Source organism: Staurois parvus, unplaced genomic scaffold (genome assembly GCF_062004578.1).
Source record: "Staurois parvus isolate SC_StPar_1 unplaced genomic scaffold, SC_StPar_1.0 ptg003670l, whole genome shotgun sequence".
In the NCBI taxonomy this organism is placed as follows: Eukaryota; Metazoa; Chordata; class Amphibia; order Anura; family Ranidae; genus Staurois; species Staurois parvus.
This window is the reverse complement of record NW_028321466.1, coordinates 2571-20265: the sequence shown is the minus strand read 5'-3', so window position 1 is coordinate 20265 and position 17695 is coordinate 2571. Positions and strand designations below refer to the sequence as shown.

Sequence of the window (17695 nt, the reverse complement as noted above, 5' to 3'; positions counted from 1 at the left end):
ATGTCTGTAGGAGATGCAGGGAGGTCATGTCTGTAGGAGATGCAGGGAGGTCATGTCTGTAGGAGATGCAGGGAGGTCATGTCTGCAGGGATGCAGGGAGGTCATGCCTGCAGGGATGCAGGGAGGTCATGTCTGTAGGAGATGAAGGAAGGTCATGTCTGTAGGAGATGCAGGGAGGTCATGTCTGTAGGAGATGCAGGGAGGTCATGTCTGCAGGGAGGTCATGACTGTAGGGATGCAGGGAGGTCATGTCTGTAGGGATGCAGGGAGGTCATGTCTGTAGGGATGCAGGGAGGTCATGTCTGTAGGGATGCAGGGAGGTCATGTCTGTAGGGAGGTCATGTCTGTAGGGAGGTCATGTCTGTAGGGAGGTCATGTCTGTAGGGATGCAGGGAGGTCATGTCTGTAGGGAGGTCATGTCTGCAGGGGATGCAGGGAGGTCATGTCTGCAGGGGATGCAGGGAGGTCATGTCTGCAGGGGATGCAGGGAGGTCATGTCTGCAGGGGATGCAGGGAGGTCATGTCTGCAGGGGATGCAGGGAGGTCATGTCTGCAGGGGATGCAGGGAGGTCATGTCTGCAGGGGATGCAGGGAGGTCATGTCTGCAGGGGATGCAGGGAGGTCATGTCTGCAGGGGATGCAGGGAGGTCATGTCTGCAGGGGATGCAGGGAGGTCATGTCTGCAGGGGATGCAGGGAGGTCATGTCTGCAGGGGATGCAGGGAGGTCATGTCTGCAGGGGATGCAGGGAGGTCATGTCTGCAGGGGATGCAGGGAGGTCATGTCTGCAGGGATGCAGGGAGGTCATGTCTGCAGGGATGCAGGGAGGTCATGTCTGCAGGGATGCAGGGAGGTCATGTCTGCAGGGATGCAGGGAGGTCATGTCTGCAGGGAGGTCATGTCTGCAGGGATGCAGGGAGGTCATGTCTGTAGGGATGCAGGGAGGTCATGTCTGTAGGGATGCAGGGAGGACATGTCTGTAGGGATGCAGGGAGGACATGTCTGTAGGGATGCAGGGAGGACATGTCTGTAGGGATGCAGGGAGGACATGTCTGTAGGGATGCAGGGAGGTCATGTCTGTAGGGATGCAGGGAGGTCATGTCTGCAGGGATGCAGGGAGGTCATGTCTGTAGGGATGCAGGGAGGTCATGTCTGTAGGGATGCAGGGAGGTCATGTCTGCAGGGATGCAGGGAGGTCATGTCTGTAGGGATGCAGGGAGGACATGTCTGTAGGGATGCAGGGAGGACATGTCTGTAGGGATGCAGGGAGGACATGTCTGTAGGGATGCAGGGAGGTCATGTCTGTAGGGATGCAGGGAGGTCATGTCTGTAGGGATGCAGGGAGGTCATGTCTGTAGGGATGCAGGGAGGTCATGTCTGTAGGGATGCAGGGAGGTCATGTCTGCAGGGATGCAGGGAGGTCATGTCTGCAGGGATGCAGGGAGGTCATGTCTGCAGGGATGCAGGGAGGTCATGTCTGTAGGGATGCAGGGAGGTCATGTCTGCAGGGATGCAGGGAGGTCATGTCTGTAGGGATGCAGGGAGGTCATGTCTGTAGGGATGCAGGGAGGTCATGTCTGTAGGGATGCAGGGAGGTCATGTCTGTAGGGATGCAGGGAGGTCATGTCTGTAGGGATGCAGGGTTACGGATTTTTATGCAACACTCACAGAATATTCTGCAGACAGACAATCAGCACTAACTCCCCATAGTTGGTACAGAGAGGATGAAGATGGCAGCACCTGAGGATCAAACACACAGCTACACCAACCTTGCAAAGTACCGCGTTGGGGTGGCTGTCCGTCCTGAGTACAGGGGGCTGGGGCTGGTCACATCCACTTTCCCTGAAAGAAAGCACAAAGTGTAAGCAGAATGTGGGTGACAGACATGTGTAAAGAGTCAGGCTGCAGTTTGTGACATCATTGTCCCGCCTTTCCACCTCATCCAATCATAGAATGATTTGCATTCATTCAAAGAATGCAAAGTGACAAGGCAGCCGCTCAGCACAGGTCCAGAAGACCATGGATGTCACTGGAGCAGCAGTGTAGTAGTGATGTAGTAGCGGTATAGCAGTGTAGTAGCGATGTAGTAGCGGTATAGCAGTGTAGTAGCGGTATAGCAGTGTAGTAGTGATGTAGTAGCGGTATAGCAGTGTAGTAGCGATGTAGTAGCGGTATAGCAGTGTAGTAGCGATGTAGTAGCGGTATAGCAGTGTAGTAGCGATGTAGTAGCGGTATAGCAGTGTAGTAGCGGTATAGCAGTGTAGTAGCGATGTAGTAGCGGTATAGCCGTGTAGTAGCGATGTAGTAGCGGTATAGCAGTGTAGTAGCGATGTAGTAGCGGTATAGCAGTGTAGTAGTGATGTAGTAGCGGTATAGCAGTGTAGTTGCGGTATAGCAGTGTAGTAGCGATGTAGTAGCGGTATAGTAGTGATGTAGTAGCGGTATAGCAGTGTAGTAGCGGTATAGCAGTGTAGTAGCGGTATAGCAGTGTAGTAGTGATGTAGTAGCGGTATAGTAGTGATGTAGTAGCGGTATAGCAGTGTAGTAGCGGTATAGCAGTGTAGTTGCGGTATAGCAGTGTAGTAGTGATGTAGTAGCGGTGTAGCGATGTAGTAGCGGTATAGTAGTGATGTAGTAGCGGTATAGCAGTGTAGTTGCGGTATAGCAGTGTAGTAGCGATGTAGTAGCGGTATAGTAGTGATGTAGTAGCGGTATAGCAGTGTAGTAGCGGTATAGCAGTGTAGTAGTGATGTAGTAGCGGTATAGCAGTGTAGTAGCGATGTAGTAGCGGTATAGTAGTGATGTAGTAGCGGTATAGTAGTGATGTAGTAGCGGTATAGTAGTGATGTAGTAGCGGTATAGCAGTGTAGTAGCGGTATAGCAGTGTAGTAGTGATGTAGTAGCGGTATAGCAGTGTAGTAGCGATGTAGTAGCGGTATAGTAGTGATGTAGTAGCGGTATAGTAGTGATGTAGTAGCGGTATAGCAGTGTAGTAGTGATGTAGTAGCGGTATAACAGCGATGTAGTAGCGGTATAGCAGTGTAGTAGCGGTATAGCAGTGTAGTAGCGGTATAGTAGTGATGTAGTAGCGGTATAGCAGTGTAGTAGTGATGTAGTAGCGGTATAACAGCGATGTAGTAGCGGTATAGCAGTGTAGTAGCGGTATAGCAGTGTAGTAGCGGTATAGCAGTGTAGTAGCGGTATAGCAGTGTAGTAGCGATGTAGTAGCGGTATAGCAGTGTAGTAGCGATGTAGTAGCGGTATAGCAGTGTAGTAGCGATGTAGTAGCGGTATAGCAGTGTAGTAGCGATGTAGTAGCGGTATAGCAGTCTCTACTACAGCTTCTAGAGCACAGGTGTCAAACACAAGGCCCGCGGGCCGAAACCAGCCCTCCAGGCCATTTCATGTGGCCCTTGCGCCTCTCATGCAGATATCCCCTTGTCTCCGCCCCCACTTGTCTCGGGCAGTCGGCAGCAGAGAGAACAGAACTCCTCTGCCAAATCCAGCATCTATAAGTGCAGCTGCAGCACCCCCTCATCTCTGCCTCCCCTGGTCTCAGCATTCCGCAGACTCCTCCTCTGGTCCTCCTCCAGACTCTACACTTTCTGCTTTCCAGCTCTGCCCCCAAACGGGGTGCACGGTGATGTTAGGGAGGGTGTGGGATTCTTGACATCTGATGCTGGGGTGCTCTGGACTTCTAGTCTGACAGATACAACTGGCCCTTTGAGGGCAACCATAATGCTGATACGACCAGTGATAAAATGGAGTTTGACACCCTTGCACTAGAGGATCTCACAGGTGTGGTTGTGACAACTGTGCGCCTAGAGACCTGGACACTGACAGCCATCTTGCTAGGTCTCAGCCATTTTGTTTCTCCTGTTTTCCCTCCTCCCTTTTGAATGGAATGTGAGTCTGTAAGTGAACAAAGGCCAACAGTACATATCGCTCAGCTGGATGAGCTCCATGGCCACTAATTCGTCTGGTTCCAGAAGGTCTGCTTGAAAACCACTTTCCTCTGCCCGGTCGTAAAACCATAACTCAGTCGGCCATGACCTGCTAAGCATTAGAACTGGACTGTCCCATAAAACGTACATTCCACGTCAGTCACTTTTCATATAAATTCATAAACTTCAGCAGGAACTGGGCACATTGATATGAAGCATATATTCGGATAGGTCAGTGGTCGGCAAGCCGCGGCTCGCGAGCCACATGCGGCTCTTTACAAGCTTAAATGTGGCTCTTCTGTGTGCCGGGCGCCTGCTCCCCTCCCTCACCTCCCCTCCCCTCCCTCCTCTCGGACAGCCGCCCGCTCCCCTCCCTCCTCTCGGGCGGCCGCCCCAAAAGTCAGGACTCTGCAGCTGTCAGGATGTAGGCGGGGCAGCGTGACGAACTCCTCTCCTCTCACAGTCCGCCCTGAAGACCAGAACGGCGCGGGAAGCACGACGAGAGGAACGCGCGGAGCAAAGGTAAGTGAATTGACACAGGGGGGACTTACTATATGGGGGATGAATTACTATATGGGGGGGGCTTACTATATGGGGGGTGAATTACTATATGGGGGGGGACTTACTATATGGGGGGGGGACTTACTATATGGGGGACTTACTATATGGGGGACTTACTATATGGGAGATGACTTACTATATGGGGGATGAATTACTATATGGGGGATGAATTACTATGGGGGGGATGAATTACTATGGGGGATGAATTACTATGGGGGATGAATTACTATATGGGGGATGAATTACTATATGGGGGATGAATTACTATATGGGGGATGAATTACTATATGGGGGATGAATTACTATATGGGGGATGAATTACTATGGGGGATGAATTACTATATGGGGGATGAATTACTATATGGGGGATGAATTACTATGGGGGGGATGAATTACTATGGGGGATGAATTACTATGGGGGATGAATTACTATATGGGGGATGAATTACTATATGGGGGATGAATTACTATATGGGGGATGAATTACTATATGGGGGATGAATTACTATGGGGGATGAATTACTATATGGGGGATGAATTACTATATGGGGGATGAATTACTATGGGGGGGATGAATTACTATATGGGGGATGAATTACTATGGGGGATGAATTACTATGGGGGGGATGAATTACTATGTGGGGATGAATTACTATGGGGGGATGAATTACTATGGGGGATGAATTAATATGGGGGATGAATTAATATGGGGGATGAATTACTATGGGGGATGAATTACTATATGGGGGATGAATTACTCTATGGGGGATGAATTACTCTATGGGGGATGAATTACTATGGGGGATGAATTACTATATGGGGGATGAATTACTATGGGGGATGAATTACTATGGGGGATGAATTACTATGGGGGATGAATTACTATGGGGGATGAATTACTATATGGGGGATGAATTACTATGGGGGATGAATTACTATGTGGGGGATGAATTACTCTATGGGAGATGTATTTTCAGTTTTAAAAATGTGGCTCTCAAAATAAATTTCAATCGTGGTTTTGGCGAGATTTGGCTCAGTTGAAAAAAAAGGTTGCCCACCACTGGGATAGGTCATTTTAATACGAGTCACATGACACCTTACATCCCTATGTAGCGCCTACAAGAGGGTAGAAAGCAATTTCTTTTGTCCGGAGTGGCAGGATATGCTAAGTTTAGTATCTGTGCATAGTTCTACATATTAATCTGCCAGTTGCTAGGATGCTACCTGTACCTATTGAAGGTTATTGACCGTAGTATCAACTTGGAAGGGATTTGGTCCTAACCTTGGTCACCGCCTAACACCCATCCCCAAATGGGGTGATTGGCTATTTGTTCTCAGGAGACACCCCTTTGAGATAATAAAAAAAAAAAGGACTGACAGCCTCGCGAAAAGGTAGCTCTCCTTTTAACATCAATCAGGAACCATCTTGAAAGCAAAGGCAACCTTTTGTTCGGATGATTGGACTGCTCAAACCAAGGACTTCGTATTCTGCCTTCTGAAACTTCTTTCTTTTATTTCTCTGTTGTTTTATTGCTCCGTTTATATATTTGTGACATCTTTTTCTGTAAATACAGTCAGGTCCATAAATATTGGGACATGGACACAATTCTAACATTTTTGGCTCTATACACCACAATGGATTTGAAATGAAACGAACAAGATGTGCTTTAACTGCAGACTGTCAGCTTTAATTTGAGGGTATTTACATCCAAATCAGGTGAACGGTGTAGGAATTACAACAGTTTGCATATGTGCCTCCAACTTGTTAAGGGACCAAAAGTAATGGGACAATTGGCTTCTCAGCTGTTCCATGGCCAGGTGTGTGTTATTCCCTCATTATCCCAATTACAAGGAGCAGATAAAAGGTCCAGAATTCATTTCAAGTGTGCTATTTGCATTTGGAATCTGTTGCTGTCAACTCTCAAGATGAGATCCAAAGAGCTGTCACTATCAGTGAATCCATCATTAGGCTGAAAAAACAAAACAAACCCATCAGAGAGATAGCAAAAACATTAGGCGTGGCCAAAACAACTGTTTGGAACATTCTTAAAAAGAAGGAACGCACCGGTGAGCCCAGCAACACCAAAAGACCCGGAAGACCACGGAAAACAACTGTGGTGGATGAGCGAAGAATTCTTTCCCTGGTGAAGAAAACACCCTTCACAACAGTTGGCCAGATCAAGAACACTCTCCAGGAGGTAGGTGTATGTGTGTCAAAGTCACCAATCAAGAGAAGACTTCACCAGAGTGAATACAGAGGGTTCACCACAAGATGGAAACCATTGGTGAGCCTCAAAAACAGGAAGGCCAGATTAGAGTTTGCCAAACGACATGTAAAAAAGCCTTCACAGTTCTGGAACAACATCCTATGGACAGAGGAGACCGACATCAACTTGTACCAGAGTGATGGGAAGAGAAGAGTATGGAGAAGGAACTGCTCATGGTCCTCAGCATACCACCTCATCAGTGATCATGGTGGTGGTAGTGTCATGGCGTGGCCATGTATGGCTGCCAATGGAACTGCTTCTCTTGTATTTATTGATGATGTGACTGCTGACAGAAGCAGCCGGATGAATTGTGAAGTGTTTCGGGAATATTATCGGCTCATATTCAGCCAAATGCTTCACAACTCATTGGACGCTTCACAGTGCAGATGGACAATGACCCAAAGCAGACTGCAAAAGACACCAAAGAAGTGGAATGTTCTGCAATGGCCAAGTCCATCACCTGACCTGAATCCGATTGAGCATTTCACTTGCTGAAGACAAAACTGAAGGGAAAATGCCCCAAGAACAAGCAGGAACTGAAGACAGTTGCAGTAGAGGCCTGGCAGAGCATCACCAGGGATGACACCCAGCGTCTGCTGATGTCTATGCGTTCCACACTTCAGGCTGTCATTGACTGCAAAGGATTTACAACCAAGTATTAAAAAGTGAAAGTTTGATTTATGATTATTATTCTGTCCCATTACTTTTGGTCCCTTAACAAGTGGGAGGCACATATGCAAACTGTTGTAATTCCTACACCGTTCACCTGATTTGGATGTAAATACCCTCAAATTAAAGCTGACAGTCTGCAGTTAAAGCACATCTTGTTCATTTCATTTCAAATCCATTGTGGTGGTGTATAGAGCCAAAAATGTTAGAATTGTGTCCATGTCCCAATATTTATGGACCTGACGGTATTTTAATTGCACCATTTTGACCTTTTTAGTAATAAATCCTATGTTCTGAAAACTGTTGAACTGTCTCTAAAGTTTTTAATGCAAACTAAAGAATCCCGGCCTCTGAAGAGTGGTACTGTATGTATTAATCCTCTGAATATCCCTGTCTGCGGTGGCAGTGTGTTACAGACGCTTATACTAATATCATCGTGTTACTGCTAAGATTTGTGAGCTTCCTCCTCCTCTGTAAAAAGGAGGTGGTGGCAGTGTGAAGGGTTAATTGCATAATTAACCTGACCCAGTAACAATCGCTCTCAGGCTGCTGGCACATAGATTGCGGTCCCGCGAGCTGGAAAATCTTTGTGCATGGCGCAGCTGAGAGTGGCATTGTTACGCAAGTGACAGCGTGGTGTGAGATCGGCTGGCCCTTCGGTCACAAGTTGGTGAGAAGGGCTGGAGTCTGACTCCGCGACAGTCAGAAGTGGTATATACATAGTAGGAACAATGTAACTAAAAATATCCATACCTGGAATTCAGCTTAGAAAATGTATTGGTACAAAAATCAAATACATTTTATAAACAACACATTTTTTATGCGGAATGGATTTTAAGGTTTATTTTTACCTTGTGCGCCAAAACAGACTTTTATTTTGGGAATAAGACCAGAAAAATGCCATTTCTGACATGCTACGAGAGGCCCTTTAACAGGTACCTGGAAATGACTGGATTCTTAGACACGAAGCGGACTTCCCCTTTAATCACTTATGACTTTCAGACCTGCTGCGGATCTTCACATCGACAAAAATTAGAGTGCAAGCACTTTGTACAATCTGCTGTGTGGTAAATCGAGGCATCTGAGGGTGTTAAACCGACATAAATCAAAGGAAAAACAAGACAGCGGTGGGGAAGAATTGCGCGGAGGGCTGTAGGAGCGACAGGCGTGCACCGTGCCAGGTGGTGAGTGTGTGTCGCAGTCACTCACCTGCCAGCCGGGCGTCTCGCGGAGTGAGTGAGTCGCATTTGATGGCGTGTGCGCGGCCTCTCCTCTCGCAGGAGCTGTCAGTCAGCCGGCTGGTGAGGACTCTGCCCCATCTGTCGTGTGTTCGGGGAACACGGGGGTGGGGGTGTTACCTGTCTGCCTGTCAAAGTCCTGTCGCTGGGAGAGCAATGAGCCATGCCAAATTCTGCCAGCAGACGAGCCTGTGGGTGACGGAGGCACCGCGACCCCCGCCATGATAGCAAGCCACCCCCGCCATGATAGCGAGCCAGCCGTGTTCTCTGTGCCCGTGTCTCTGTGCCATTCTGATCTGCCAGACTTGTTTATTTACATTACACACAAATGGACAATGTGCAGCCAGCGGTTAAAGGGAAAGTACAACGAATGTTCACCGGTTATGTACTTCGAATGATTGCCATAACACTTAACCACTTGCCCACCGGGCGCTTCTACCCCCTTCCTGCCCACCGGGCGCTTCTACCCCCTTCCTGCCCACCGGGCACTTCTACCCCCTTCCTGCCCACCGGACACTTCTACCCCCTTCCTGCCCACCGGACACTTCTACCCCCTTCCTGCCCACAGGGCACTTCTACCCCCTTCCTGCCTACCGGGCACTTCTACCCCCTTCCTGCCTACAGGACACTTCTACCCCCTTCCTGCCTACAGGACACTTCTACCCCCTTCCTGCCTACAGGGCGCTTCTACCCCCTTCCTGCCCACCGGGCGCTTCTACCCCCTTCCTGCCCACCGGGCCCTTCTACCCCCTTCCTGCCCACCGGGCACTTCTACCCCCTTCCTGCCCACCGGACACTTCTACCCCCTTCCTGCCCACCGGACACTTCTACCCCCTTCCTGCCCACAGGGCACTTCTACCCCCTTCCTGCCTACCGGACACTTCTACCCCTTCCTGCCTACCGGGCACTTCTACCCCCTTCCTGCCTACCGGGCACTTCTACCCCCTTCCTGCCTACAGGACACTTCTACCCCCTTCCTGCCTACAGGACACTTCTACCCCCTTCCTGCCTACAGGACACTTCTACCCCTTCCTGCCTACAGGACACTTCTACCCCCTCCCTGCCCACAGGACACTTCTACCCCCTTCCTGCCCACAGGACACTTCTAGCCCCTTCCTGCCCACAGGACGCTTCTACCCCCTTCCTGCCTACGGGGCACTTCTACCCCCTTCCTGCCTACAGGGCACTTCTACCCCCTTCCTGCCTACAGGACACTTCTACCCCCTTCCTGCCTACCGGGCACTTCTACCCCCTTCCTGCCTACCGGGCACTTCTACCCCCTTCCTGCCTACCGGGCACTTCTACCCCCTTCCTGCCTACAGGACACTTCTACCCCCTTCCTGCCTACAGGACACTTCTACCCCCTTCCTGCCTACAGGACACTTCTACCCCCTTCCTGCCTACAGGGCACGTCAACCCCCTTCTTGCCTACAGGGCACTTCTAACCCCTTCCTGCCTACAGGGCACTTCTACCCCCTTCCTGCCTACAGGACACTTCTACCCCCTTCCTGCCTACAGGACACTTCTACCCCCTCCCTGCCCACAGGACACTTCTACCCCCTTCCTGCCTACCGGGCACTTCTACCCCCTTCCTGCCCACAGGACACTTCTACCCCCTTCCTGCCTACCGGGCACTTCTACCCCCTTCCTGCCTACAGGGCACTTCTACCCCCTTCCTGCCTACAGGACACTTCTACCCCCTTCCTGCCTACCGGACACTTCTACCCCCTCCCTGCCCACAGGACACTTCTACCCCCTTCCTGCCTACAGGACACTTCTACCCCCTTCCTGCCTACAGGGCACTTCTACCCCCTTCCTGCCTACCGGACACTTCTACCCCTTCCTGCCCACAGGACACTTCTACCCCCTTCCTGCCTACCGGGTACTTCTACCCCCTTCCTGCCTACAGGACACTTCTACCCCCTTCCTGCCTACAGGACACTTCTACCCCCTTCCTGCCTACCGGACACTTCTACCCCTTCCTGTCCAGGCCAATTTCCAGCTTTCAGCGCTCTCACACTTTGAATGACAATTGCGCGGTCATGCAACACTGCACCCATATGAAATTTGTATCATTTTTTTGTGACAGATAGAGCTTTATTTCGGTGGTATTTAATCACCTCGGGGTTTTTTTTACTTTTTCTTAAACCAAAAACCACTGAAAATGTTGGAAAAAAAATTTTTTTTTCTTCGTTTTTGTTATAAAATGTTGTAAATAAGTGATTTTTCTCCTTCACTGATGGGCACCGATAGGCAGCACTCTTATATGGTACTGATAGGCAGCACTGGCACTGATTGGCAGCACTAACTGGCACTGATTGGCAGCACTGATAGGTGGCACTGACTGGCATTAATGGGTGACACTGAAAGGCAGCTCAGACAGGCACTGATATGTGGAATTGATGTGGCACTGATGAACACTGACAGGTGGCACTGCTGGGGCTACTGCCCTGATGATCAGTGTACATGTCCCCTCCGCGGAAAGCTGATTACCGGCTCTCCGCTCCTCTCCTCTGTCAGCGTGACAGCTTGTGAGGAGAGAAATGCTGATAACCGGCATTTCCCTGTTTACATGTAATCAGCTGTGATTGGACACAGCTGATCACATGACCGAGCCGACATCTTCGGCTCTTTCCGTGATCGTTGATCCGCTGTGTCTGAAGGACACAGTGCAGCACCAATTGCCGCGCGCTCCTGTAGCCGTGCATGCGCGGTGAGAATGGGAAGACGTCATATGATGTCCTCCCAGAACGAGAGAACCACCTTGCGCCCGTCATTGGACTATATGGCGGGCGGGAGGTGGTTAAAGTGAACCCGTCATCAGATACATTTTCCATGTTAAAGTGAAACTAAAGAATTAAATTAAAAAAATAAAAAGTAAAAATCAAGTCTATACTTACCTGCTGTGTGTAATGGTTTTGCACAGAGACAGCCCCAAATCTCCTCTTCTTGGGTCCCCCGCTAACGCTCTTGGCTCCTCCCTCCTGCTGAGTTCCCCCATAGCAAGCAGCTTGCTATGGGGGCACCTGAGCAGGCTCACTTCCAAGTATACACAGAGCGTGGCTTGGCCCCGCCCCTGCTCTCACCTCATTAGCTGACTGTCTGTGATTGACAGTAGCTGGAGCGCATGGCTGCCGTTGCTGTCTCAGCCAATGAGGAGGGAGAGACCCGGGAGAGCCTATCCTCTTGTGCACATCGTTGGATAGAGGTGGGGCTCAGGTAAGTATTGGAGTGGCTGCTGTAGATGTACATGCAATGCATGAAGGTAAAAAACCTGAAGCCTTACAACCACTGTAAAGATGAAGTGCAGGTATGTTCGGTCCAGCTTGGATCAGTTTAAATATGTGTCATACATGTGGGATTCCCAGGAAGCTGAAATCACTGTATTAGGAAACCGCTACAACACCCCTACTACAGTCATTTCCAGCTTCCTGGGGTTCCCACATGTATGAAACATACTTACATGGATCCTGCTCTTCACGGGTCCCCCGTCGGTGCTCCTGGCCCTTCCCTCCTGTCGAGTGCCCCCACAGCAAACAGCTTTCTATGGGGGCACCCGAGCATGTGCACTCCCCAGCTGCTCATCGGTGTGTCCATTCACACATGAAGTCTTGGCTCGGCCCCGCCCCCTCTCTTTTCTCATTGGTTCACCAGCTGTGATTGAAAGCAGCGGGAGCAAATGAGGAGAGAGAGTCCCGGGATAGCCGAGACTTCAGTGTACATCACTAGATTGAGAGGGGTGCTTAGGTGAGTATTGGAGGGGCTGGGGGGGGGGATTCTGCACAGAGAAGGTTTTTCTTTTTACCTTCATGCATAGAAAGATAAAAACCTTGAGCCTTTACAATCACTTTAAAGCGGAATTGGATACAAGAACTGTATCTGCTGACTTTTAAAATACAGTCACTTATGCAGGCCATAGACGGGTCGAAAATCGGACGATTTTTCGGCGGAAAATAAATCGGCCGATTTTTGCACCATTAGAGGGTTAATTGGTCGGCCGTTTTTCGGGGTTTTGGCACATTTTTTTTATCGGTCAAGTTGGAAAAAATCACAGCCAATTTTGACGATTTTCCCGGCAATGATGGGCAATTTGGCCGATTGTTTTACCGATAAAAAATCTGCGCATGAGAAGAAAAAGAAAAAAAGAAGAGAAAAACAGAAGAAAAAGAAGAAAATAAAAAGAAAAAAAAAAAAAAGAAAAGAAGAAAAATAAGACGAAGAAAAAGAAGAAGAAGAATTCCAGTCCGCTATTATATTTTACATTTTGCGGTTGCAACAATGTATCCATTTGTATCTGAATAAAACATTTGTATCCGAAATGGATACAAATAGATACATTGTTGCAACTGCAAGACTTTTTCATATAAAATATAATAGCGGAGCTCTCTGCAGGGACAGAAGTAATTACATGCCGGCCGCAGACGGGACGAAAATCGGACGATTTGTTTACCGTTGGTAGTAACGTCAGCCGATTGAACAACCGATTTTTTGTGTCTTTTGTAAAAAAAACGGACGATTTCGACCCGTGTATGGCCTGCATTACCTGTCCCTCGGTCCAGCGGTGTCCTCACCACTGCTGGTTCCATCGGCCGTCTTCTCTCCCTGGCGCCTCCATCTTCAGTGTGGGCACCCGGCCGTGACAGCTGGCGAGAAGCACTGCACTTTGTGAATGGCCCCGTAGTCTTCTGGGACCTGTCACGTGTCCCAAAGGACTTTGGGGGGGGGGGGGGGGGGGACAACAACTTCTGCTTCCGATCACCTAGGCGATCGCAGAAGAAGTGGGAGCAGGTACCTGTCAAATTCGGTACCCGCTCCCCAGCCCCCTCCCCCCAGTCTCCCCAGCGGTGCCAATCCCTAATGGGAAGCGGGGAAAAGGCTTACAGCGGAACTTCCCCTTTTGGGAGGAGCTCTCCTTTAAGCGCTAAGAAATGGGGGGGGGGATACTATAACTGGAGAGTGCAGAATCTGGTGCAGCTGTGCATGGGGGCCAATCAGCTTCTAACCAGCTTGTTCAATAAAGCTTTGACAATAAAACCTGGAAGCTGATTGGTTTCTATGCAGAGCTGCACCAGGTTTTGCACTCCCCAGTTTTAGTAAATCCCCCCCACCAATGTGTCGGCAAAACATTCCCTCTCACAGAGCTCCCAAGTACTCCCCCCGTCAATACCTTCGTCTGCTTTTCCCTCCAAAAGAATGGAGCCGATTTGTTCAGGCGTCATCCAGGGTCACCATCCACTTCCTCGACTATTATCCCGGGTCACAGTTGTGTAAATCCTGGTGCTGTGTAGTTCTTGATTGTGTTTATGTCTGACACAGATCAGCCCCCTGCTGCTGCCTCTCACCTCCTAGTCTGAACCCATGGGAGTGATCCCACCTAGAAAGCTGTCATCTGTAATGTGCCAATCATAAGTGACTGAGGCATTTCCCGTTCTGCAGCCACAGGTATACAAGAGGAGTGTATAACATGCAGATGCATGAACAAAGCACATCCCTCTATAGTGTGTAATAGAGTATCCGGCTTTCTCTTCCTTTCAGAGTGGTCTCTGGCCTTGTGCCAAGAGTGGTTTTGGAAGAATATTGTCAGAGCGAAGTTCCTTTAAAAGGTATATATTGTATACAAAATATGTGTATGTAATAGAAATGATAATTCTTTTATCAAAATGTTATCCTGGATATATGTTTAATTTTTCAATGCTGCAATAAAGTCCCACTGGGGGGTCTTTTGGCATATACATCCCTCTATAGTGTGTACTTGTCTCAGTCCAGAGCACCAAGTGTCATTTTTGTCCGCTGATTCTTTCCTCTGCTATCTGCATGAATCACTTCTGACAAGTTTTCCTGAGACTATGAGAAAAATGGTGACAGGAGAGGGACCTCCAGCACACAGCCTATGATTAACAGCCTCAGCTCTGTCCCCCTAAGCTGTGTGGAAGAGGGTGTGTCCCTTCCCTCCAATCGTCTCTCCTCACTAAGCTCTGCACAGTGTAGCTCCTTGCCCCCTTTTTTCTGAAAGCTCAGACAAGCTTTATAAATTCTAGACTTTGAACAGAACAGGGAAGGGAATACTGCAGATAAAAAGGTACAACTTATGTAGAAGGATTTGTTTCATCTTTGTGTATCACCTGAGGCCGGTCACTACACTGGGGATATGAAAGGGTTCACAACCACATTAAAAGCACAGGGTTCGTGTATATGACCAATATGATGGGATTTGACGTCCAGGACTGACGCATTTCACAAGTAGTTGATTTTTTTAACCACAGCAGTGCAGGAGCAGGTGGCCGTTCATAGAGCCTGCTTTTTCTGGCTGTGCGCGCTCCCTGGGAGCACGCGGCACCGCGATCCGGTGCCCACTGTGTCCAACAGACACAGCGGAACACCGATAGCTGTACTGGACCTCTGAGTGAGGTCCCGATCATGAGATCACTGATTGGCCAACCAGGGGTCACATGAATAGGAGTAAGCAAGATGTCACTTCTGACATCATTGCTTACTGCTAGTCAAATCTGTGAATGATCACAGAGGTCACATGGTACAGGGCCATTCACAACAGACTTGTACCATGTGACAAGCTGTGACCAATCACAGCTCTCACAGTATTTCTTAATGGCTGCAAGAATGGAATGGAATGAAAGGAATGCAGCCAGACAGAAGGAGAAATGATTGCTTTCACAGCCTTTATGGGTGTAAAAGCAATCAGTGTAAAAAAAATAAATAAAAATAATCTTCATCGCCCCCCACAAGTAGTACAGTGTTACTATGGTGACAGTATGTTCAAAAAACAAATAATATAAAAAAAAAAAACTAATTTTGAAAAATTATAATTTTTGGTTATAAACTAACTTGGATTATTTTTTTCTTTTTAACAGAATACATTTTGGCCGAGATTTATGAAGAAAGATTATTTATTTGTAAATTTTATAAGAAAAACACTTTTTAAAAAAATGTTTGGACTTTTTCATTTATATAGCAAATAAAAATTAAAAATCCCAGCAGTGAATAAATACCACCAAAATAAAGATGTATTTGTCTCAAAAATATGCAAAAAAAATTCATATGGGTACAGTGTTGCATGACCGCGCAATTGTCATTCAAAGTGTGATAGCGCTGAAAGCTGAAAATTGGCCTGGACTGGAAGGGGGGGAAAGTGTCTGGACTGGAAGGGGGTGAAAGCGTCCCGACTGGAAGGGGGTGAAAGCGTCCCGACTGGAAGGGGGTGAAAGCGTCCCGACTGGAAGGGGGGAAAGCGTCCCGACTGGAAGGGGGAGAAAGCGTCCCGACTGGAAGGGGGGGAAAGCGTCCCGACTGGAAGGGGGGGAAAGCGTCCCGACTGGAAGGGGGGGAAAGCGTCCCGACTGGAAGGGGGGGAAAGCGTCCCGACTGGAAGGGGGGGAAAGCGTCCCGACTGGAAGGGGGGGAAAGTGTCCGGACTGGAAGGGGGGGGAAAGTGTCCGGACTGGAAGGGGGGGAAAGTGTCCGGACTGGAAGGGGGGGAAAGCGTCCGGACTGGAAGGGGGGGAAAGCGTCCGGACTGGAAGGGGGGGAAAGCGTCCGGACTGGAAGGGGGGGAAAGTGTCCGGACTGGAAGGGGGGGGAAAGTGTCTGGACTGGAAGGGGGGGAAAGTGTCTGGACTGGAAGGGGGGGAAAGTGTCCGGACTGGAAGGGGGGGGAAGTGTCCGGACTGGAACTTTTATTTTTGCCTATTTGTGGGGTTCTATATGAGTAAAGAATGTCCTTTTAGAAGAGAGAATATCCTATTCGTTTTATATTTAAAAAGGTGCGGATCCGGAGGAAGCAAGTTTCCAGGGAAACGCGTTGGTCCAAATACCATCATATTCCTCATATACACGAGCCCAGTGTTAATTATTATTATTATTATTATTATTATACAGGATTTATATATTATTATTATACAGGATTTATGGCACCGGTTGCTCAGCACTTTACAATATAACAGGAGACTATACAGCAACCATACAGATCAATACAAGAGGGATAGAAGGGCCCTGATCCTGGGAGCTCACAATCTAATTATGTTCTCTTACTTGTGTTTCTTATAATCATGTAATAAAAGATAAGAATTTTAATTTTTTTTTTGTGAGATTTCTTGGTGGCACATACAAAGTCCCGCTTACCTATCCTTGCCCCTCTTAGCAGTAAAGGATTTAGTATTTTATGACCAAGAGATGAACTTCATTACTGCGCTGCTCCTTTTTTTTGGCGACCAACCACAGGAAGGAGGAGCAAAAAAGACCTAGAAGTATAACTGAACTGCCAATCAGGTGCCCTGCCCAGGCTGTGCGACAGAGCTGTGTGAACCTCAGGACCACATGTACAGAAATACAAATCCTTTGGCAGGTGAATCAGCTCCCATAAATGTATTTCATACGTGAATTGAGCGGTTCGCCCGCAGAGGCATCTTTTTTACTTTTGTTCGGTCATGTGACTCACCAGTCTTAAAAGCGGACTTGCTGGCAGCTCCGGGACTCCACGCCTTGGATAGTTTGTTGGCTGAGACTTGGTAGATGGCGCCTTCAATGTAACGGAGACTCTTCTTCCATCTCTGCTGAGGTTGGGCTCTCCGGATCTGGGACATCTGACGCGCTCGGTTCAACAGCAGCACCCTGAGGAGGCAGACACCAGACAGGATGAGCAAATATGGAACAGAAAACTGAAGTGTTACACTATTAGCTTCAAATACATGTTTATTCCAATGATACATTGTTTGCGAAGACAACACATTTCGGCTGTATGGACAACGCGTTTCGGCTGTACAGCTTTACATTCACCCCCTTCATCAGGGCTGACTTGTTACATTAAAAATCTAAAAGTTCTTATATAAAAAGAATTGTAACACGTGGATCAGGAGGCCGGAGAAGGAAGTAATAAATCAGTAATCAAAAATGAAGATAATAAAAACGAAGATCATTGGAAATTATTATATTATTATTGTTATTATTATACAGTATTTATAAAGCGCCAATAGTTGGCTCAGCGCTGTACATTACAAAGGGGG

At 48.4% G+C, this 17695-nt stretch overlaps 1 protein-coding gene across 1 annotated transcript in view; it reads right to left on the bottom strand.

Annotated features, from left to right (window-relative positions):
• LOC149427541 (zinc finger CCCH domain-containing protein 3-like) overlaps nucleotides 1-17303 on the bottom strand; it is a gene marked incomplete at both ends in the record, with an annotated part of 39791 nt that extends 22488 nt beyond the window's left edge. The window contains 2 exons of the mRNA XM_089667918.1: nucleotides 1769-1841; nucleotides 17131-17303. Coding sequence (XP_089524044.1) covers nucleotides 1769-1841; nucleotides 17131-17303 — 246 coding nt within the window. The remainder of the gene's footprint in view (nucleotides 1-1768; nucleotides 1842-17130) is intronic.
• Between the last annotated feature and the right edge of the window lie 392 nt (nucleotides 17304-17695).